The sequence below is a fragment of the Pteropus vampyrus genome, unplaced genomic scaffold (assembly GCF_000151845.1).
Source record: "Pteropus vampyrus isolate Shadow unplaced genomic scaffold, Pvam_2.0 Scaffold57, whole genome shotgun sequence".
Taxonomy (NCBI): domain Eukaryota; kingdom Metazoa; phylum Chordata; class Mammalia; order Chiroptera; family Pteropodidae; genus Pteropus; species Pteropus vampyrus.
In genome coordinates, this window is record NW_011888838.1 from 6,630,724 (window position 1) to 6,654,697 (window position 23,974).

Below are 23,974 nucleotides of genomic sequence, written 5' to 3' on the forward strand. Positions count from 1 at the left end.
GATGTTATCTGAGGACCTGTCCTTTTGGAGTTTTCAGTACAGAAGAAGCTGTGAATTGAATAATTCCAAATGTGAAATGTTTTATTGTACAGCAGCTATATTTCACTTAAAAATTATTTAATTTACAAACAATAAAATTCATTCTTTTTGGTGTACGGTCCTATAATTTTTGAAAACCACCACAATAAAGGTACAGAAAGTTTCATTACCTCAAAAGATGCCCTCATGTTCTTCCTTTGTCGTCAGCTCTTCTCACTGACAATCTCTGGTAACCACAGATCTGTTTTCCATTCCTATAGTTTTGCATTTTCCATATAAATGGAATCAGTATGAAACCTTTTGAGGCTGATTTCTTTCACTCATTATAACGTCTGGATTGTTATTAGTGTTGTGTTACTAGCTTGTTCTTTTTTAAGGCTGAATAGTATTTCACTGTATGGAGGTCCCAGTTTGTTTATCCACCCACCAATTTAAATGTATTAGGGATATCTCCAGTTTGGGGTAATTATCAATTAAGCTATAAAAATATTCTTATACAGATTGTTGTGTGAACTTAAGTGTCTTTGTTTCACTGGGTAATTATCTAAGAATGACATTACTGGGTCATATGGTAATTATATGTCTAACTTTTTAAGAAACTGCCCAACATTTTTTGCACAAATGGTCCTTACCTTTTTTGTACTTCTGCCATCAATGTCTGAGTTCCAGTTGCATTTTCACCAGCACTTGATATTGTCATTAAAAAAAATTCTGATAAGTGTGGTCTCTCTCTGCGGTTTTAATATGCATTTATCTAATAATTGATGATGTTGAGCATCTTTTCATGTATCTATTTGCCATTCATATATCTAATTTGGTAAAATACCTGTTTAAATTTTTTGCCCATATTTTTATTGGCTTGTTTTCTTATGGTTTTGACAGTGCATATTCTAAATATAGGTCCTTTATCAGATATGTGATTAGCAATTTTTTTTTTTAATTCTTTCAACTGCCTTTTGTAGAAGTTTTACATACTGATGAAGTACAAATTATCAGTTTTTGCTTCTGTGGACTGTATTTTTGGTATTGTATCTGAGAACTCTGCCTAACTCAAGACAACAGAGATTCTTTTTCCTGTTTTCTTCTAGCAGTATTATAGTTCTGTTTCACATTTAGGTGTATAATCCATTTGGGATCAATTTTTGTTTATGGTATGAGGGATGGGTCAAGGTTAATTTTATTGGCATTTAGGTATGTAATCGTTCATTTGTTAAAAAAAGATCAACCTTTAATCGCATTTGCACCTTTATAAAAAATCAACTGACCATATTTTTGTGGGGCAGTTTCCATTTACATATGTTCCTACCCTTTTGTCAGTATTTTGCTATCTTGCAGTAACTCTGTCCTTAGAGTAATTCTTGAAATTAGGAGGTATGAGTCCAACAATGTTCTTTTCAAAATTGTTTGTAGTCTGGTTTCTTTGCCTTTCTGTATAAGTTTTATTTATTTATTTATTTATTTATTTATTTATTTATTTATTATTTATTTATTTGCGTCAAATGGGTGATGTGCCGATGTAACAAGGTTTGAGGGAGCCACATCTCACACAACAGCATGAACACTCAATCATCATGCTTATGAACTACAAAAGGATCGCTCAGTATACGTTTTAGAATGAACTTAATATCATCTACAAAAAAATCTTCCTTGGTTTTGATTTGGTTTTGCTGAATCTGGAGATTTTGCTGAATCAGGGAAAACTGAATGAAGGATGAGTTCTCTCTCAGGGTTTTAAGTGCCATGTTAACACTGCCACAGTACAGCACCTTGACTAAGGGCCATCCTCAGAGTAGGGCCAGAAGAGAAAAAAGAAAAAATGGAAAGAACCAAAGGGCTGTTCATATAACAGGTCAATACTTTTAGAAACAGATGGCCAGATTACTATTGCTCTGGTAGATGAGAGTTTGCTCAGTTTGCTTTGTGATCAGGAACAAATTACTCAACCTCCCAGCATTTCAGATTCTGTAGCTATAAGGATTAGGGATGACATATGAACAGATGGAATTAAAGAGAAACATGGAGAGAGACTTCAAATAATCAGACTATCTTCTGTAACCTATTTTCTTTCAAAAGCAGAGAGATGGTGGAAGAGTAAATTGAAAGAGTGAATGAGAGTGGAAACTAGACTAAGAAAAGCTACAAAAAGGTCGAAACTCATCTTGACAAGTAGTGCTGAAGTTTTAAGGACACTGGGGAACCCTACAATTGTTTAAGGAGTTCAGACTCATAGCTGACTGGGCACAGTGGGAATGCTAGAGCCCTTTTTTTAAAGTTACCTTAAGCAGGGAAATGGCATTTGTAAAGCACCTAAGGACTAAAATCTGAGACTTGGAGAAAGTTAAGGTTTTTCCCAATAAAATACTATCAAAAAGAAAATGAGATTTTCTTTGATCCTTATTAACTAATATCTGCATTCAGGTTTGTCTCTGACACCAGAAGACAAAAGCAACGATAGAACCAGAATGGTTAAAGATATTTCTTCATTTTTCCCAACTTCACAAATTAACAGTATAAACTGAAGGCAACTTTAAAATACGATAGGTTAGGTAACTGATATTAAGCTAACCAGGAAGAAAAAATGCTTCCTAGAGAAAAACTTGTTATGAATCAAGTTATAAGTCAAGGATAAATTAAAAATTAAAAAAGCATCCGAATATTTAGTGTTTGATTAACATTTCTTAAACATGCCACCAATGTTCCAAATACAAGCAGGAAAATCACTTCATGTTGAAAGTCAAGAACTGCCCTGTTCCTTGATATTGGATCTTTAACCAAGCTTTTCCACCCACAATTTCTAGGCCAGAAGGGAGAAGAGAGAGGTTGAAGAAAAAATTTACATATTGCATGATATAAAATGGAACACTACCTTCACATATTTGGTAATTTATAATTTTCAAAAAGAAGATCTTTTAAAGAAAATCACCTCTATTTTTCTGATCCTGATTACTAAGTCACTTACCTGGACACCAGAATTAAACATTGTAGCATACAATTCATTATCTTATCAGAATAAAACCAATATACGGGGATACCATGGAATATGGCTGTGAGGGTAACTCACAGGTATACACTTTCTATACACTGGTGTAAGTTGAAAACACGGTCCTTTCTAAATGAAATTTTTATTTTCCTAGGCTTCGATTAAGTATATTTCTCTATATATAGTTTCCATAGAAGATTCTCTATTTCTCCTAAATTCTAGCAATTCCAAAAAACGCCTCAGTAGGTTTTGTTGAAATCTGATTCGACCAATTTATCAATTATCAGTCACCCTGATTATCTAACTGGAGACCAGAGACATGAAATGTACTAGAAGCCTTTTTTCCAATGGAAATATACATTTTTAATTGAAAATAAATAAATTTTACTCATTTCCATGTTTTCCCCTGATGTTCTTTTTGCTAGCTCAAAACCAATCCGTATCTCCTTTTGTAAAAACAGTAATCTATAAGGATGGTAAAAGGCTATATATAAGCACCCATTTCACAGTAGAACATGGTATGAAACTGATTATAATCAGAATTTCTTAAAAGTACCAATTCCTCATCTCCACACCAAATCTTCTGAATCAAAATCTTGGGGTATTTTTTCATAAATTTTTTTCCTGAAAAGTTTCCATAGATTTTGATTCAATTTGGAAATCACTTGTGCAATCAACCAAGAATCCAAAGATATGGCTTATATTCTACTCCTGGTTCTAATCATTTGAATGTTTGGCTTCTTTGGTTTCCTCACCTGAAAAAATGAAAGAATTAGAATGAATTCCTAAGGTCTGCTTAGCTCCATCATCTTATAAAGATGTGTCTTTATAAGAAGAGATTAGGACACAGAGGAAAAACCATGTGAGACAGAGGGAAAGGACAACTACCTACAAATGAGAGGGACCTCAGAAAAAATCAACTCCGCTGACACCTTGATTGCACTTTTAGCTTCCAGAATTGTGAGAAAATAAATTTCTATTGTTTGAGCCACTCAGTCTGTAACATTTGTTATGGCAGCCCCAGCAAACTAATTCAATGAGTTATTTGAAATGTCTGAACATAAGCAGTATCCTAAGCCTCCCTCACTTATTAATTTCTGAGGGTTGTCCAGAAATCTGCCTTTTTATCACACACCACAATAAAGTTTACAACCTACTTCTTTAAAATCTGAGATGTCAAGTTTTAATTGTGCAAAGGTTACAAAAGATCAATCATCTATCATTTATCTAATCTATATCTTATTCCCAAGAACCTTACGATTTAATCTGAATATAGATAAGAAACAAGAGACTAAAGAATTCCAATGTGTTACCATCTCAAATGTTGAGTAAATTCTTGCATTTCATAAGAAAATACAGTGCTTAATACAGAACACTTAAAAAAATGGACTCCTGAAGATAGTGAGGCAATGAGGTTGACTGTTAACAAAGTGAAAAGGAATAGATAAGGGAGATAGAAATCAAAGCCCAGGTCTGGACCAAAGTGGAGAGTATAACAGAAGACCACCAACACATTTAGCTGGGAGAAACAACAGAAAAGGAGGCACAAAAAATTGCAGAAATTGAAATTGGCAGAGAAAGACCATAAAATGGCCTTTATAATTTAAATAGATATTAGAAAATATCTGCAGCAATATAAAAAGTAATCTAGCAGTTTTTAAAAAGAGAATCAAACAACTTCTACAACCAAAATTTAAAAATACATGGATGAAATAGTAAGTGCATATGAAACAGACAAGGAGAAGTAAACTAGAATATCGGTCAGCAGAAATACAGAACAAAACATGACAAGACAAAAACAACTGGAAAATATAAAAGACAAGATGATAAACATGAAAGGCGGAGTAAATCTACCATGCTTACTAAGAAGTCCCACAGAAGAGAAAAGAACGGAGGAAGAGGCAATACATGAAGGAGTATTATCTGAGACTCACAGAACCAACAAAATACAAAATACCAGATACAAAGAGCTGAACTAATCACAAAAAAGTTAACAAAAGAAATCTATACCTAGACACATAATAATTAAACTGCATGAAATGAAAGCAGATAAAGAGATTTCTTTTAAAGATGCAATATTTAGCCTGATAACTGACTCAACAGCAACAGTTATAAGATAGAAAATTATCCCCAATGTGCTAGAAGATAATAAAGACCAAATTAGAACTTTACATTCAGCAAAAATATTTTTGCAGAATAAGGGCAAAACAAAGATATTTTCATACAAAAAAACATTAGCAAGTATGATACCAGTGGATTCTAACAAAATGAAATTTTAAAGAAAATATTTCAGGTAGCAAGAAATTTATCTCAGATGGTAAGCCTGAGATTGTAAACAGAATAAAGAGCAAAGTAAGTGATATGTGTGGGTAAATACAAATATTGACTATATAAACAAAATAATAAAGCTTTGTGGAATTAAATGCATTAAAGCAAATGACGACAGAATTAAAATACATAACAGAAATAAAATATATAACCATAGTATGCAAGTTGGGAATTAGAGAATTGTTTTAGTTATTATGTCTGCATATTAAATAATCTCCAAACTTTGTTGCGCAAACAATTCATGTTCATGGATTCTGTGGCTCAGGAATTTGGCAGGGTGTGGCAGGGATGGCTTGTCTCTGCTCCAGTAAGTTTGGGGCCTGAAATCTGAAAGCTTATTTCCTCACATGACTGACATCTGATGCTGGCTGTAGGTTAGGGGCTCAGTTTCTCTCCATGTGGGCTAGTTTAGGCTCCCTTACAGCACGATGTCAGAATTTCAAGAGTGAGCTTTCCAAGAGGGAGATGGCAAGCAAGAGAGGGCCAAGCAAAAGCCATAGTCTTTTATGACCTAACCTCGGAAGTCATACAATTACATATACTACATTCTGTTACATTAGTCGAGGCAGTAATAAATTTTTGTTTTGGTTCAATGGGTGTTTAATCAAATTCTGTCTCTTGATAGGGTTCAGGATGTGTGGCAAACTTCTAGAAGAGTGAGATTAGTAATATTGTCGTGGCCATTTTTGGGAAAAATAAAGGTAAATATGATTAACTTTAGTCTGAATATGCATGCTGTAAAATAGAGTAATCATCAAAAGAGGCAACCTGGGTGTCCACCGGTGGGTGAATGGATAAAGAGGTGGTAAATATACAATGCAATAATACTCAGCCAGAAAGAATAAAATCTTGCCATCTGCAACAACGTGAATGGACCTAGAGGGTATTATGCTGAGGCGAATAAGTCAAAGACAAATATATGATTTTACTTTTATGTGGAATCTAGAGAACAGGATAAACAAACAGAACAGAAACATGCTCATGGATAGAGAGCATTTTGATGGTTGCCAGATTTGTGAGTGGGAGAGGTTGGCATGGGTAAAGGGGGGGCGTTAAGAGGTACAAACTGGTAGTTACAAAAGTCATGGAGATGTATAGCATGGGGAATATAGTCAGTAGTATTGTAATAATTATGTATGGTGTCAGATGGGTATTGGATTTATTGAGGTAATCACTTCATAAGTTATATAAATGTCTAATCACTCAGTTGTACATATGAAACTAATATAATATTGTATGAAAACTATAATTTTAAAAATTAAAAAAATAAAGCCACTAAACTGGTAGAGAGAAAAAAAAGGGATATCTCAAGAAAAGAGAAACCATATCATTTACACTAAGAATTTAACCTAAGGAATTGGTTAAACAGGTTTAAGGAGAACTGAAAATGTCAGCAAGAGAATCAACTATTAAAGAGAAGAGGGAAAGATTATTAAAACCTGAAGCCTAGAAGAGATACCCTGCAGAGTGCCAGAGAAATGCTAGTGCCTAGAAACCAACAACAACTACTCGGAGAAAAAAAAAAAAAAGCCATTGCTGAAGTGATGCTGACAAAATTGGGAAGCAAATGGCAAGGGTAAAAGTCTCTTCTTTTGTCCATAATTCCAATCTCCTTCTAGTGCCTGCTATATGTGAAACCAAGAAGAAGCCAAATGGCAAAGGAGAAATGAGGTCTGAAAAGCTCCAGAATACAGAAGAGTATCTGGCTTTGAGAGACAACAGTTAATAATTGGCATAAATGGAATAAAGAAATTAGGTAAATACAAATTTAACAAGGCAAGAAATTAGAGAAAAATAATCATAGAACAGGCGAGATCAAAAAAAGAAAATCCATAAAATAAAATGGCAGAAATAAATCTAAACACATCAGTAATTAAATTAAATGTAAATGGCCTAAGTGTTCCTGTTAAAAGACAAAGATTATCAAACTAGACTTTAAAAGCCCCCAAATCCAAACTCTGTGCTGGAAATAAAGAAACATTGCCCTAAAAAGGCCAAGAGTTGAAGAGGAACTTTTAATGAAAAATAAGAAAATATTTTAACTAAATATTAATATATCTCAAAACTTACGTAATATGACAACAACAGTGATTCGACTATAATGTAATATAACTGTTATATTACAGTAATATAGACATCTTTAAACTTTTAAATGCATATGTTGGAAAACAGGCTGAAAATGAATGAAGCAAGCATCCATCTCAAGAAGTTAGAAATGAGAACAGTAAAAAATCCCAAAAGAAATAGAAAAAAGTAAATAATATTGATAAGAGTAGAAATTAAAGGAATAGAAAACAAATATACAATAGAGATTAACAAAAACAAAATCTGGATCTTAAAAAAGACTAAACACTGTCCCTATTTGAAGATTATATAAGATATCCAAAATAATCTGCAAATAATTTGCAAGAATCATTAGTGTTTAGTAAATTCCCAGATACAGAAGCAATACAAAGAAATCAATTATATTTTACACATAATCAATAGGAAATAAAGTGGGCTAGGTAATTTGGTTTAACGTTCTCACTTGAGAACATTTAGAAAAGCTGTACAATATATAATAAAAAATGTTGGATGGAATCAGAGAGCTAATTATCAGCTAATATCTGGGAGAAAATAGAATTTCATCAAGGTGAAACCTTCATTTGGGACCATTTGTGCCCTGGGAGCTTTTGCAGATTTTTAAGAGGCCACTGAGAAGCTTAGCAGAACTAAGGAACAAGGGATTCAAACACAGAGTCTAGTGGCAGCCAAGAGGTGAGGGCCCTGGAAACCTGAACCCACACTACAACCCTGAAGGGCTGAGGAGTGAGGGTTAACAAGAAGAGCATAGTACAGACTACAGCTCATCTCTGAGTCAAATGGATGACTGAGAAAATCTCAGTCTCTTACACTGAGCCAAACTGATCCTAAATTACCAGTGCTCAAGTGGTAGAGCACATAAAAAAAACTCTGTAAAGGATGAAAATACCATACTAGGCATCAAATTATTTCTACAATTTTTCAAATGTAATATTGGCATACAATTAAAGATAATAAGACACACACAAAATATTAAGAATGAGGATTAGCAGAAACAAAAGAAAATTAAAAACAGACCCACAGGATAATTTTAGATTTGGGAATTATTAAACACAGACTCTAAAATAATAATTCTTTTCATGTTCAGGTAGATAAAAGATTGAAATTTTCAGCAAGATAACTGGAAACTGCAAGTGGCATATTTCCATATTTGCTAGTAGAAATTTGAGAACTGAAAATACAAAGGGCTAAGAATAACCAAGACATTCTTACAGAACAATAAGTTGGGTGGACTAGTTCTGCCAAGTAGCAAAATCAATATATCAGCTACAGTGATGAGGATAGTATGCAATCACAAGTATAGAAGAGAAGGAAGAAACAATTCAAAAAGAGATGTGCACATATATGGATATATGACTTCGGTGGCAGTGCAGAAAAGTGACACTGTAGAGAAGAATGGACTTCAGTAGATGGTAATGAGGCACTTCTCAGAATACACAAAATTAATTCCTCATGAATTAAAAATTTAAGTGTGAAAAGCAAAACTAAAGCTTTCAGAAGACAATATAAAGGAGTATCTTTATGACCTTTGGGTAAAGAACATTTTTTTTTATACAACTTACGAAAAACTCTTAACCTTAAAGATTGATACTTCTCAGTAGCTATTAACAAATTCTTTTTATCAAAGAACATCAAAAAGAAAGAGAAAGGCAAGCCACAGTGGGAGAAGATATTTTTAACTATATAGCTAACAAAGAACAAGATTTATAAAGAAAAAAAGACTGCTAACAAAAAAATGGACAAGACTTGAGAAAACATTTTACAAAAAAGAAAAAACCAACAAATTTATGAAAAGGTCCTCAATTTCACTGGTAATTAGGGAAATGCAGAGTAAAACTTCAATGAGATACAACCCACACATTCACCAGATTGGCAAAATTTTACAAAATCTGTAAACTCCAGTGTTGAGCAAGATGTGGAGAAACAGGGTATCTCTACTGCTTAGCAAAAACTTTATTTATCATCTAATAAGATTTAAGATATGAATGAATGCCCTATGATCAAGCAATTCCATTCCTAGGTATAACTTATTTGCAGTAGGAGATACACACAATAATGTTCATTGTGAAACTGTGACTGCCCCAAACTAAATATGACTGTCTACAGTCAATATAATGAATAAATTGTGATATGTTAATGTAAAGGTAAATTACACGACAATGATGATGAATGAAGTATAGCTATAGGCAACAAATAAATGAATCCTTTGTTCGATAAAAGCAGCAACAAAATACAGTACAATTCCATTTACATAAAGTTATTAAAAAACCATCAAAAAGCAAGAGTACTTACAGAAGTGGTAACACTATAGTAAATGATTCCTTAAACTGTGTATTTATGTTTTATGTACTCTTTTGAATATATATTTTTTAAGTATTTGTTTCTCAATTAAAAAAAAACAAAGCTAGGACATGGCAAGAGAAAATGAACAGAAATGACCGCATTACTTACTACAATCCCTGAGATTTCAATTTCTTGTTTTTGAATTTGTTAAAGAGTCAAACCCATACCTAGTAATTGTATACCAATAATTATATATTTACAATTACAAAGAGTTTTTGATAATATCCATTATGGTTAAATTAGGTCAAGAGATTTTTCCTCAAAATCTTAAGAAATAACTATCTTTCTGTCTTCATTTTACTAATTATAAAGTAAGTGAACTTAAAGGTAGATATCTATTTCCAAGTTCCACCTTTAGGATAATTTAGAGGAACTTACAGATAAGTAAACAAGACTGCTTTGAACTCTCAAGTAAATGGACTTTAGAAATCTGTAACCAACGGTCTGGGATTACCAGATCATATGGGTTTTACACAGTCACAATTACCCCCCAATTGTTTTGATATGATGTCTAGGAGTCAAAAGCACTTTGAAGTAATGGCCCTCGCACTGTGACTGTTCTATTTCCATGACTGTAAGACTTGAAAATTAAGAAGACACCAAAGTGACATTACCCACAAAATGAATAGTAAAATTGGAATCTCTGGAGTCAACTATGGAACAGGCTTTACAAATACATTGTCAAATTTCTTATTTTTAATAAGTAAAAAACTACTCAGTGGTACCGTACAAAATCAATCATTAATTTCTGCACCTGGTATTTCAATCATCAACAGTAATTTCATGGTACAGAAATAAACAAAACAGATAATGAAAAATATTATTAACTCCACCTTGGCTTCCCAGCTTAGTAGAACTAAACAGAAGAAATTAATGGCAGTAACCATTACTTACAGAAAAAAAAAAAAGCAATGGTAAAATGGTTTCAAGTGTAATCACAAAATGAACTTAATGCTTGTTGATTTTGTTTGTATCTGCTAAAGCACTGATCGCTATAAATAAGAACTGATATAATAATTCTAAATTTACTCTCAGAGATGTGAGATTTAGATCAAATGATATGCAAGCTATTAGATCATAGTTGCGTATTACTGAATGGCTACCTGGAAAGTATCAGTTACTGTCATAGAGTACAAAACAAAGTGAAAGTGGGGAAAAGAATTCTTATAGAAAAGTCCTTTTATTATTCCTAGCCTATAAAGTTCCAAGCCACAGAACCCTGATATTCTTGGATTAAATTTTGAGTAATACTAATTTTAAACATTAAAATTGCAATATGCACAATGGGAGAGGGTAGGATATAGTGAACCCATAATTAATTGCTTATTTCAAAGGTAGCCGTTTCCTTCAAACTCATCCTGTTCACTTTTCCCCACCTCCCAATGCACAGATTATCCTTTAATCATATAAATTTACCCTCTGGTCCCAAATAAATATATTTTCCCAATTGGGTGATAGTTTTACAAAAGAATAAAACAATACAGCTGGTTGACAAAGTAATTTAAACTATTTGTAAATGAAATAAAAGAAAAAGTAGAGGGTATGAAAAAGATGCCAACCTGGAGTAATATCGTTGATGTGAATTTAATTTTTAACTTATCAAAGTACCTATTAATGGTCTGAACAGGAGAGGAGAAGAAAAGCAGCTGGAGAGAAATGACTTTCTGTGGTTACAACATGCCAATTCTTTAAGAATACATGATAGTCTTAGAATAAAAGAAACACTTGCTGTTTTCACTGAGTTTACAGTGTTGAATATTTTTACATCATTTTCATCAAAGCACTTATATGAACATCTGCAACAGCTCATCAGAAAACAGAAAGTTTCTATTAATAAAGACCTAAAAAAATAAATTTTTTATCTTTGTCAACTCCCTTTCTGGGAATGCAGAATAAAATAATACATTAAATTACTTTTTTTTTTCTGTCTATTAAAGTTGATGAAAGAAAAAGATCCAGACTCGACTAGTGATTTTTAAATTTTTGGTTTTCATCTACTTCTAAAAAACAGTCCCTTCACAAAACCTTTTAGTCTTACGTACTATGACAATCAAGTTTAAAGTTCCAAATAAATAAAACAGCCGCATTAGAAGGCATATTGAAAAACAAATGATTAGCCACATTTATCTGTTCACATTCATGGATTCTCTAAGAGGGTTGTCAGAGTCCAAATAATACTGTTTTAACACTTAGTCCAAGTTAACACGTGTCATCTGACCTATTGCTCATGGCTTACAACAATGATGCTATCAGCAAAGATCCTGATTTTGGGGAGACAGTGATATAACAAACTGGTTAATCTAGTAGAGGTAACAGGATAGTAAACTGTAACTGTACAACTTAATATGTCTATTCTTCATCCACTGCTACCATCCCTCTGCTTCCCACCATTGTTAAATTCAAAACCTAATCATGAGAAGTACAGGGTGCCCTACACTACTTGTATAAAAAAATGAACCTCAAATACTAAACAAATAAGAAATTTATAAAATGGGATTAAACTTTTTGGATAGCATTTGTTATTTTCAAATTCCTGATCTTTTATCTCTTCTGGTGATATATAGATATTTTTTCCTTCTATTCAGACAGAAGTTAATACACAAATTTGTTGTACGCATTATACAGTTCAAAAGTTGGCATTCAAGTTCAAAGTTGATTGTGATCATATCCACATATGAAGCACTAGACAAGAGTATACTATGCTCCAAAATGTTTTGCAGTTCTCCAGTGTAGTTTCCTACTGGTGTTTCCCTTAAATTAAGGCTTCCTTGAAGAGAAATCCATCATATCATGAGCTGATTTTTTTAGCTTCTGAATTAAGTGCATTTTTTCCCAAAATGAAGTAGTCCCAGGGTAACTTTAAGACAACTTCTGTTAATCAGTATCGTGACTGAAGTAGTATCTTACTGGAGGTCCAGGCAAATCTTCATCTCCATCAGTGTCTGGGGCAAATGACACAGTAAGATCCACATATTTCTTTTCAGAAGAAGGTTTCACAAGTTTATGCATTCTAAGAAAAATAACCAAAGACAAATGATTTGGTAAATTCTGTGAAGTAAAAGTAATATGCTGTCTACTGTTGCCCAGAGAATCTGGACTTATATCTAGACTTTAATTTCATTTTTAAATCTAATAATTCATTTGCTTTCATATATTTTCTCTCTCTTTCTTTTTTTTACTAAAAGTTCTAAACTCAAGACACTCATTTACCTAACAGTGAATTAAACTGGACTACTGCTGGTGGTGATAAAGAATACAAACCATGTATTAAAAGACAAACAAAAAGTAAGACAAACCCTAACTCACAAAAATCACACAAAAAAACCCAAAATGATTTTTTAAAGCAATGCTTTCAAAAAACGAATTCTCTTATACTCTCAATATATTTTGGAGGCATCATAAATTCTTTTCAAGCATGTTTCTGTAAACAGTAAAAAGCAAGCAAGATTTAAATCTTCCAATACAAGCTAGAAATGTCACAGTAAAAAACATTAAGTTTCACCTTTTCCTTATATCCTACGCTTACCTTACTAAAAAAACCACTTAGTTTTTGCCATTGTCACCGCTACTGTATTAAATCATCATTGATATATCCAATTATTGTATTAACTTCTAGCCAGCTGTCTCCAGTCTCTCTGCTACCTCCAATCTACTTTGCTGCCAGAATTCTCTTAAAATGTAAATTTGATGTTATTCTCCTGCCTAATAACATTATCTATCATATATTATGTACCTATTTCATGCCAGGCTCTGAACCATAAAATCTTTAATCCTCAATAGCAGGTTTTTCCATTTTTCAAAGATATTTTGTCCTATATATAACTTTTCATTCTTTCCACCATTTATTCTCACCACCTTATCCTTAAGTCATTCATTCCAAAATAACCGATTTCCCAAATACATCATGTATGCTCCTTAATATTAGCTACATGTCTTTGCACTACCTATTGTTTTAGCCTGATATAATCCATTTTCAAAGGAAGCTCAAAAGAAATCTACTCTAAGCTGAAAGTTTGAGTTAGTAGTGCCCAAAGTACTCTGTAAAAACCTTTATTATAATATTTTTTTCAATTACATTTTAATTATTAACATATGACTTTTCCTTAGAACACTTGGAACACCTTGAGGGCATGGGATATTTCATAAAGATGTATGATGACAAAATGTTAACAGGAGTAACATTCATGGAATACTTCTTAATTGTCATTATACTGCTAACCCTTACTATTATTTTAGTGCTCAACAGTTATGGACATGTATAATCATCCCTATTTGTGGATAGGAAACTAAGTTTCAAAAACTTCAAGCTACTTGATGTGACAAAACAAGTAAGTAGCCGAGCAAGGATGTGAACCCAGGTCTTTCTAAAGCCAAGTTTGTCTAGTCACTTCATAGGTACTCAGTAAATATCTCTAAATAAACAACATAATGAGAAATATCATTCACAAAACATATCATGCTGAAAGTTTCAAATACTGGCCAACGCTATAAAACATTTTTGTGAATTATCCTCAGCAAATTTTAAATTCCACTAATCAATATACTTCAGGACCACACATTCCAATCTCATCTATGTAGTAGATAGTAAAGAAAATCTAAATACTACTCATAATTTATCCAAAAGACACTTAGGGGTCTGAAAGAAAAAGAATTACAAGCAGAGAAAACAATCGGAGAATGCCTGGAGTGCTCAAGGAAAAAGAAGGTCAGGACAGTTCGAATTTTATGTGCAAAGGGAGAGAAGTATAAAAGGAACTCAGCGGGGTAACTGGGAACCAGATCATTTAGGCCCTTGCAGACCACTATAAGGGCTGTCTTTTTTTACTCCTTTTTTTCCTTTAGGTCTCTGCTCAAATGCCACCTTATCAGGTATTCCCTGTGACAGGCTCAGGGAATATCCAGACTACTAAATATAATACAGCAACTTACCCCCTTATTCTGCTTTATTTAATCCACAGCACTTAATAACATCTGACATATCTGTCTACTTGTTATGCAAACTCAAGTAGGTCAGGGATTTTGCTTTGCTCAATGCTATGTCCCTAAGGCTTATGAAAATTATGTGGCACTAAGCAGACACTCTTGAATAAATGAAAATAACAATTTGGTATTTTTGTTTTATATTTCAGTCTCATAATCCTGGTCATATATGTTTCCACATGAGGTGATCTATTTTCACTTGGTAGAGTGACTAAATCAGGTTTCTAAGCCTAGTGGCTAAAAAGTTAACTCTGAACTAGAATAATTTCACAATGGTATTGTAATCCCATGAATCTTTCTTGAGAGGCAGCCTACTGAGTTTGGTAGATTCACTGTCTTTGTTATTGCCATTAGGAGTAAATCAAATACTTTTATCTGAATTTCGATAACCTCTATAGTTAATTTTACAGTGTGCACCCAGCTTATATACTTTCTTGTGAATCTTCTGCATATGTTTGATACTTACGTTAACTTCAATCTTTTTGCATGACCAGGCATTACAGGAACATAAAGCATTTTGACGCCTTGTACCACCATTGTTGGCTCAATTCCATACTTCTCCTAAAAATGAATATCCAAAAGAGAAACAATCAAAGCTCCATCCAAATATAAAATGTTGGGTGACAATGTTTTACAATCAGTAAAAAGAGAACTCTTGCTAAATAATATTTATAAAAACCTTCAATGAAATTATGTATAAAAAGTAATAGACTCAAAACAACTAAGTGAATAAATGTCTCACTTTGACTGCATTTATGAAATCCAAGAGGGTGAAATCTTCTTTTCCATGTATAGTCCATCTATCCCAAATTGTAAATGATATTCCATTTCTGTTGCAGAAAAACATTCAGAACAAAAACATTTTAATTTTTTGCCTTTAGTAATAACAGAAACCTCCCATTATTTGTAATTTAGCTAGATATTAAAGTAGGGGAAGAAAGGAAAATACAACTTCTAAAATATTCCGTAATCTTATTTCCCCACAACACTATACAGGTAACGACTTTTATCAGTTCTTTGTTGATCCTTCCAGTGTCTCATTATAAATCAGTATGTCTTAGTGAGAGAGTTCTCGCCCTCTCTCTCTTTTTAAACAGCTGCATGGGTTTCACTATATGAATGGATGTTCCAGTGCCCTATTACTGGACAGCTGGGTTGCTCTAATCTTTGGCTATGATAAATAGCACCAGAATGAATATCTTGTACATATATCATTTGAGATAAATGTAAAAGTACCTGCAAATTTAAAATGCAGTGCTATAGTCTCCTTATTATGGGTTATACTATTTATATTCTCATTAGTAAATATTTGAGAATGCTTTCTCACACTCTTGCCAAGATAGGTATTTTCAAATATTTGGTTGTTGCCAATCTGAAAAGTGAAAAATGGACGTCCAAGAGGATTGTTTTGCTTTGTCACACAGCTTTCGAAACTAGAGTCTAAAGTATATTATCTATCAGTCAGACACTTGAGTGCTTTTAAATTCCTCTGAGTTAGACAGAAAATACAATGCTAAGTAGTGTGGCAGATTAAATGTTATGAGAATTCCATGGCTAGTTTACTCAGAAATACTTCATAAAAATGGGGTTTTGATCTGGTCTTGAAGTGATGGCAAGGATTTATACATAGAAGAAAAGGATATGTGAAGCTAGTATTTTTACATTTTAAAAAGTTAAAATTTTATTTCATTCTCATTATGCAAGAGAAACAGAGCTTCAAACATACCTGATTTCAGTTTTTCTTACTTCAGATGTCTCTGTAAACACTATAACTGGAATGGCTAAGTTAAGGAAACAATTTTTGTAAGCTTCAAAGGGATAGCCACCAGCTACTTTGATCATCTCCAATGCAACCTACATAAAAAAGAGTGATTTGATTATATAAACAGCTTAAAACTATTCATGACTTGAACTGCATCTAATTAATTTTCCTAAATTCTTCTCAAGCATTTCTCTGTAAAGAATAAAAACAACTACTGGACTAGAGTAATATAAAGTTTTTATGAGTCTCTCCACTTTTAGCATATTTTTTACTTTCAAACTCTCCACCTGTTCTATATGTGAACCAAGTTATTAAAAAAATATTAATTTGGCCATGTAATCTTCTCAGAAAGCAGACATCAGAACTCAAGAAATACAATAGTCTAAAATCATTTAAAATAGAAGCAGTTAATTATATAGCTTCTAAGAATAACACTTTAGTACAGTATAATAACAAGGGCTATCCTAAAGATTCTGAATCATAAAGGAAAGATGAAATTGTAAGAAATTCAAATCACAAATAGGAATTACATTTTTTTAAGGCAAAGAACTAAAATAAAATATAATCGAACAGCAAAAATTAGGGCAATTCATTTTATTCAAGAAAAATAGGGCATCTGCTTTGTATGGAGAACACAAAGATGATTAACAGGATTATTGCCTATAAAAAAAAAATCAGACTATCTTGACAGAGCTTATTTTTATGTTAAAACATTTATATATCTGTAATCTTCAAAATGCAGATTATTTTAAGAAATATCTTGAAATTTTATTTTAAAGATCAGTATGTATCTCTCTCTATTATCTCTGAGTGATTGGCTGGAGGTAGAATAATGGGGAAATTCAAAAAATAATAAACTCACCAAGCCAGAGACGGCAGCAGTGGATGTTGCTATAGCAGGTATAATTTTACCAGCTATGCGCTTTGTTTTGAAACGGTCAGCTGGTTCAAGGCTATACATTTTGGCACGAAGATTTGATGCAGCTGTGATGAAATCTATGTGTCCATTATGATCATCATCTTTTTCAAATGAAAGCACTGCCATCTGAAGGTCACCTAGTAATAATAACGAGAAAAAAAAATATTTTAGTAAGTAGTAAAAGTTTTACTAGGTAAAACGCAATGTGGGTTCACTACTCTTAAACATTTCAGTTATTTTTTATGTTTTTAAATGACTGAGAAGTACAAGAAAAATCCAGAGAACTGCAGTTATTGAAGGACATGAAAATAATAGCTTTACTAGTACTAAATCAGAGAAGTTTCTATGTTTTAAAAAAACCTTTCTAAAAAATAGAAAAATAATAAATCCATGTATTATATCTGCTATTAAGTGGTTTACAATAAAAAGGCAACACTGAATATTGGTCACAAATTAATTCCAAAAATACTACTCTGAAATTTTTCACCTCTGATAACTAAGAATTGAGTTAGTAGGTCAAAGACATATGGTTCACAAAATTATTCTGTAGACAGGTGTAGTTTGATCTGTGATGGATGAAATGAGAAGGTAAGAAATGACAGTATGTTTTTTCCAGAACTATAATTATTAAACTAACACACTATCTTTTACTTGAAAAATAAATAGTTGGCTAATCCAGGCTGTACTTCCCAAATTTTACTGATCCATACATAAAATCCAATTTGGAAACTGTTGATTTATGTAATACAAAAGTGGTGAGCAGGTCCCAAAACATGAGCTAATAGCTGTTTTTAAGGAAGTAAAAGCTCAGTCTCCCTGCATTTAACACCAAGGATGTATGCAGGTCAGTTTGTATTCTCTGTGTGCAATTACGGAGACTAAGAAGCCAAGAAAAATATCTGTCTACGCTTTTTGATCCTAAAATAACTTAACTGGGTTTGTCTAAGGGTTAGTCTCCACAAGAACTCCATTCTTTGTTCATTATGCTAACCATAAATTAAAAAGAAACTGCACAATAAAATTTCAAGGACTAAAATGATCAGAACAACACAGCAGACTTACATTTGAGGGTAGGGCAATGGTGGAGAAAATTATGAATTTAATCACAGTTAAAGATGAACTGTGCCTTTCATTATGATCATGAAATCAAATATTATTATTATTGCTGTTATTATTTAATCCCACAAGTTTCTGGTATAGAACTTAGTAAAAATAACAATCTCTACAGTTCAAAACATTTTCATAAAGATTTTCCCTTACTTTTGGTAGCCTCATTAGATGAAATAGCCTTTTCTAGTTGGAAAACAGCATTCCTCTCATCTTCATTGCTGATAGGAACATGGTCTGGTTTCCTCGCTGTTTCATCTGTTTGAACAACCTTTAAATATATGAATACATGTTAATTTTATCGCAACCTGCATCTAAGTTTGATTACCATATCTGTTTTATCAAATAAGACACAGAAAACATTTCCTCTATCTAGTTTAATCAGATTATTAATCATCATGATCCAATGTATTTTACACCTTCCATTAGTAGGTAGTATTATATTTATATATTTGTTTTCTCTGTTATCTATCTCCTAACAGTGACACTCTATGATAATCTTTTTCTCAGGGATCTTTGTCTTGTTCACTGAGAACACCTCGATATATCTAAAACAAACTTGCTCATAGTGGGTAATAAAAATATTTACTGAAAAGTTTGTGAGATCTGAGTTCATGTGGATCTCTTTTAAAATGCCACACTAAAATAAAGTTAATAATCATCAACAGTTTGTGATTCTGACAAATCTACTTTAAACCAAACTGCATTGCTGTAACTAATACATAGCTATTTTCTGTCTCTAAATTGAAGAGATCTATAACAAATATAATATGAGCATCCTTCAAGTATTTATTGATGGCTAACAGGTAGTTCTTTCCTAGACAATATATCTTTCTTCATACAGATGCAGGGCTACACATATATGTAATTTATCCTTAAGAAATTACTTATTAGACATTCTACAAGGGGAGTGAAGTCAATTTGCTCAAACTAAAAAACTTCCTACATTGTCAATAATTAAAATACTATCTTATTAAAAAACACATCTAGCTCATGTTTTTACAGATTAAATATTATTATAAGTATTTAAGAAATATTAAGAAGTCAAAGCAAAAACTTTGTTTGCTAAAATGTCTAGTTGATATTTTTGGATGTAACACCTGTTAACTAGAAGTGCCAGACTCTGAAGCTCCAGTGTGAGTTGTTTCAGAGAGCTGTCAAAAGCTTATTAACCCATGTTAAGCTAAACTGCTCAGATAATTTATTACCCCAAAACTTTGATAGACAAAGAAGTAACTCAGGCCAGAAAACATACTGAAGAGCAACGACTAGTAAAGTTACTGATGCATGTTTCCTTGGCTTCCGTCTAACACTTTTGCCTATTAGAAACATGGGCTAGGAACCTTATTTATACAGAAATGCTGTTTATCCTTTCTATACTTTTATTCTTAATAAGTTATAAGTCATGAACATTCCATTCAGTAAACCCATCTACTTGTATGAAATCTATTGCCTGCAAGTTCTTTTCCCTAAAATAAAAATGCAGAGTGGAAGATTGCACACACCACTTCTTTCTTTAATTTTGCAAGGAGGTAGGCATTACTCCACATTTTCAAGTACAGCTACAGAATAAGGAGAACAGAAGGTTGTTTTATGGATGATTTTGAGAGTCCATACAAAAAGGTATATAATGAATATGTGAAGAAAAAAAAATTTTTGAAAATTTCCTATATATCCTGTTTAAATTTCATTATTATTCCTTATCTCTTTTTAACATATTTGCCTGGCAAAATCCCAACCCTTGTCATATTCAATTTCCATCTCTTTTATAGTAGCACCCAAGCAGCTAAGTGCCTTTTCTCCAGCCACATTTAGTGGAATTAACATGAAGTAGATCTTCAGTGCTCTCACAATTATAATACATTCCATTTAAGTGACTTTCACACTCCCCTGGGCAATTATTTCACATGTTCTTTTCTCTGCTCAAACTTCCTTTATCTTCTTTTCCTCTCAGAGCTATTAAGTTTACTTCTTATTTCAAATAAGAAAGTAACAATCTTCTTTCTCTCACACTCCAATTCAAATCCCTTATAAATCCTGGCAGGGTTACTACAAAATAAGACACGGAATCCTACCCCTTATCACAATTTCCCTGTTACCTATTACTGCATTCAAATCATCATCATTTCATGCCTTTAACTTAACAGCTTTTCTTGCTTCCTGTCTTTTGTCTCATGTCATTGTTCTTAACAGTCAGAGTCATCCTTTCAAAACATAACTCAGACTGTTCTCTGTTTAAAATCCTCTACTGGCTTCTTATCTTATAATAAAACATTAAGTAAGTACTTACCAAAATTCCAACTACCTGTCTCCAATCTCACAGTCTAGCAGTCTCCTCCTACATATTCTTCTCCGAAAAATCCTGGCACTCAAAAGTCTTTCCAGACCTTTCTTTCTGTGTACTTGTTCATACTACTGTCTGCACTGCGTGTCCTTTCACCAGGTAACAGCACAGCTCACTCCCTTAAGGCTTTAGCTCAAAAAGTACCTTATCAGAGAGTCTTTCCCCTTTTAACCTATATGAAATGACACCAGCTCCATCACCATTTCTTTCTTTTCCCTTTTCTTTTTTCTTTTTTTCTTCTTAGCACTTACACTCATTTGCAACATTATGTAATTACTGACATTTTTTTTTATAGACCACCTCTGGTCTACTAGAATATAACTTTCATAAGAGCAAGGATTTTGCTTTGTTCATTTTCCAGGATTCTCCAGGTTTAGAAAGACTTGATACACAGAGAAGTTCAATAACTATTTGCTGATTAAAAGAACTTCCAAACATACCTTGTTGGAAGGTTTGAATTCCTGAATCTTTACTTCAGAAAGAATATTCAAGAGGGCATCTGCTGATAAATCCTGTTAAAAAATTAACTTTATCAACAAACTTATTCTTTTAATTCTGAATTTTAAAGCTAAAAACATCCTATAAAAAGTCCTTTATCACCCTAAAATACTTGAATAATCATGTGACTATTTAGACTACATCCACTTACGACATTTATCTTTACTTCTATAGAAATATCAACCATAAAGGCTAGGAGTGGGGGTGGTATGTGTGAAAAAGTACTTATTGTTAACAAACCTGAAATTTTAGTTCCTTCCAGAAATTTTTATAAAGGTAGTTTTAGGGTTGGTCTGAATATTAGACTGAGTGCCTTGAGATCAAGGACTCTCTCTTCATTGTTTTACAAAGTTATACTCAATAAATAAAATAAGTAAACAGAATTCATACCTTTGAAAGCAGGACAATATTTAAATGGTTCAAGATGAACTTGGATGAATTTAAGGCTATCAGATACACATTCGCTATTAAGAAGCTGCTTAGGGAAAACTGAGACATACTGCATTCGAGGTCTCCTGTAACACTTATCACAAAATTACCACTCTTTTTACAAAAAAAGAATATCAGACTGTATGCCACTATTTTTACCAGATATTTAAGGTATATTTTACTGTGCATTAAGTCCAAAAAGGATTATTCTACAACAGGCATTTTTATCTGGATTCAAAACAGCTAGATCTATTTGGATCTGAACCCAAAAATCGCTAGAGTTTATCATAGATCTGATTCATATTTCTCTATTTGGCCTACTTAAAAGTATAACAATATATTTTGCTCTAATATGCATTTGTGAAGAAAAGTTCACCAATGCAAATCTGCCTCTGAAATAAAACTATATTGCAGTCTTCAGATGTTAGTCAATGAAAATGATGTTTAAGAGAATGGGTATGATGATAAAGGGTTAAGCAATGTCAATACGGGATAGTATTTTCAAATTTTCTGAAAATCATATCACAAAATAAGCCAAACAAATGTTAACAAAGACAGACTTTAAGGGATATTTTCAAAGTGCTACACAATAGTTCCCTCTGGGTTTTCAGAGTAATTATAATAACTGAAGTTAATGGTTATAAATGTTTTAAAGTATGATTGCTTTTATAAATGTTTCACTTACAAATAAAAATTTGACTTTCTTCTATTTAGTAATGCTGCAACAAAATTTTAGCTTCTGCTATGTAAGAATGAGCAACAATATAGCAAAATCAAAAGCTTATATCCAAGAACAATTCTGATAACATATAAACAGTTTGATGATAAAATCAGCCGGTAACTCATCTAATTTTAGCCTGGCTTTGTATCACTTTCTAAGCCAGAATATCTTACCTCTTCTGTAAATGGAATGCAATAGACAGTAGCATATAATTTTGCAGCATTCAGAAGGAAACTGAAGTGCCTTTTGAAATTAAAAATAAAACAGAGTGAATGTATAGTTTCAAAGATGTTTAATTCATCAGAAACAACAGCCTTTAAAATGTTAAAGAAAAATAACCACAGTATTTTTGTTGCAGTATTTTTTTTTTAAGTTAGGCAGTGAAATTCTGGTCTTGACCAAAGCATTGCAGAAGCTATGAAAGAGAAAAACATCAGATGTTTATCCTCATAAGCATGATTAGGTACTAATCATGATTACTTTGGGGATATGAGTGGCCAGATGAACAAAAATTAGACTAGTGAAAGAAAATTTATTTTAATTCATAAGATAATATTACACATTTGTTTTTAAGAAGTGTCTATCATGTTTAAAGTAAGCAAATGAGTTTGTTTAAAAACAAAGAAAGGCTAAGTTTGCTATGTAATGCAGTCAGGATAAGGTAGCTTAAAATAAGTCCCAGATAAAAAAACTAAGGATAAAGAAAGGTTAACAAGCTAAGTGTTTAATAAAAATACACACATATAAGTATCTGTGTGTGTATAAATGATGTGTATATCTAATATGGATAGTTATACAGGTATCCACTCAAAGATTAAGTCTTTTGAAAATTAATTTGAGATTATTTAGGGAGATATTTAGCAGTAATCATTTTTACCCCCATATAACTGAAGTTTCTTACATACCAGCTTTATTAAATAGAAAAATGACTGTTGTCATTTTACTTTTTATGGATAAAATCAAGAGGTGACACTTTAGTTTCACTTTCAAAAAGATAAAAATAATGATGTTATTTACCATAGAGAATAAATAAATAGATTCTGTGGAAAGAGGGTTGTGACTGGCTTGGTTGGTCAGACTATGTTAGCTCTTAGATTAACAAGGATATAAAAACTTAACATTAAAGAGTCTGAGATTTTCACCCAGTAATGTAAATCTATACAGAGTTAAAAGATTTACAACAATAAAGAATGCATATAAAACTGAGTATAAATACTTACAAAGGTTCATTGAAATCAAATTTTATTGGAGAGGGGGGCCTCTTCGGTGATTGCCAAAACAAACCTAAAAAATGATACAAATATTATTTTAAATGTAGGCAGCCAGTTATAAATTGCATTAAACTTTCTTCTCAACACTTGGTTTTACTTACTGCCGTCTTTTAATCGAGTATCTAGAGGGAAACAGTGAAGAAGCTGAAGAGCCTAAAGAAAAAAAATGGT

At 32.4% G+C, this 23,974-nt stretch overlaps 1 protein-coding gene and 1 non-coding gene across 5 annotated transcripts in view; both read right to left on the reverse strand.

The window, feature by feature from the left end:
* Positions 1-1,532: 1,532 nt before the first annotated feature.
* On the reverse strand, positions 1,533-1,633 carry LOC111740067. Its single transcript, XR_002780455.1, has one exon. It is a non-coding gene; the product is annotated as a small nucleolar RNA U13 (small nucleolar RNA).
* An 8,813-nt stretch (positions 1,634-10,446) lies between these two features.
* UBA6 (ubiquitin like modifier activating enzyme 6) overlaps positions 10,447-23,974 on the reverse strand; it is a 77,142-nt gene continuing 63,614 nt past the window's right edge. For all 4 annotated transcript variants that reach the window (XM_023530917.1, XM_011360651.2, XM_023530918.1 and 1 more), the window contains 10 exons: positions 23,905-23,956; positions 23,753-23,816; positions 22,706-22,775; positions 21,325-21,396; positions 18,694-18,811; positions 17,377-17,570; positions 16,479-16,606; positions 15,495-15,582; positions 15,219-15,313; positions 10,447-12,782 (listed from right to left, as the gene is read on the reverse strand). In XM_023530917.1, the coding sequence (XP_023386685.1) occupies positions 12,647-12,782; positions 15,219-15,313; positions 15,495-15,582; positions 16,479-16,606; positions 17,377-17,570; positions 18,694-18,811; positions 21,325-21,396; positions 22,706-22,775; positions 23,753-23,816; positions 23,905-23,956 (1,017 nt within the window). In that variant the 3' untranslated portion in view covers positions 10,447-12,646. The remainder of the gene's footprint in view (positions 12,783-15,218; positions 15,314-15,494; positions 15,583-16,478; positions 16,607-17,376; positions 17,571-18,693; positions 18,812-21,324; positions 21,397-22,705; positions 22,776-23,752; positions 23,817-23,904; positions 23,957-23,974) is intronic.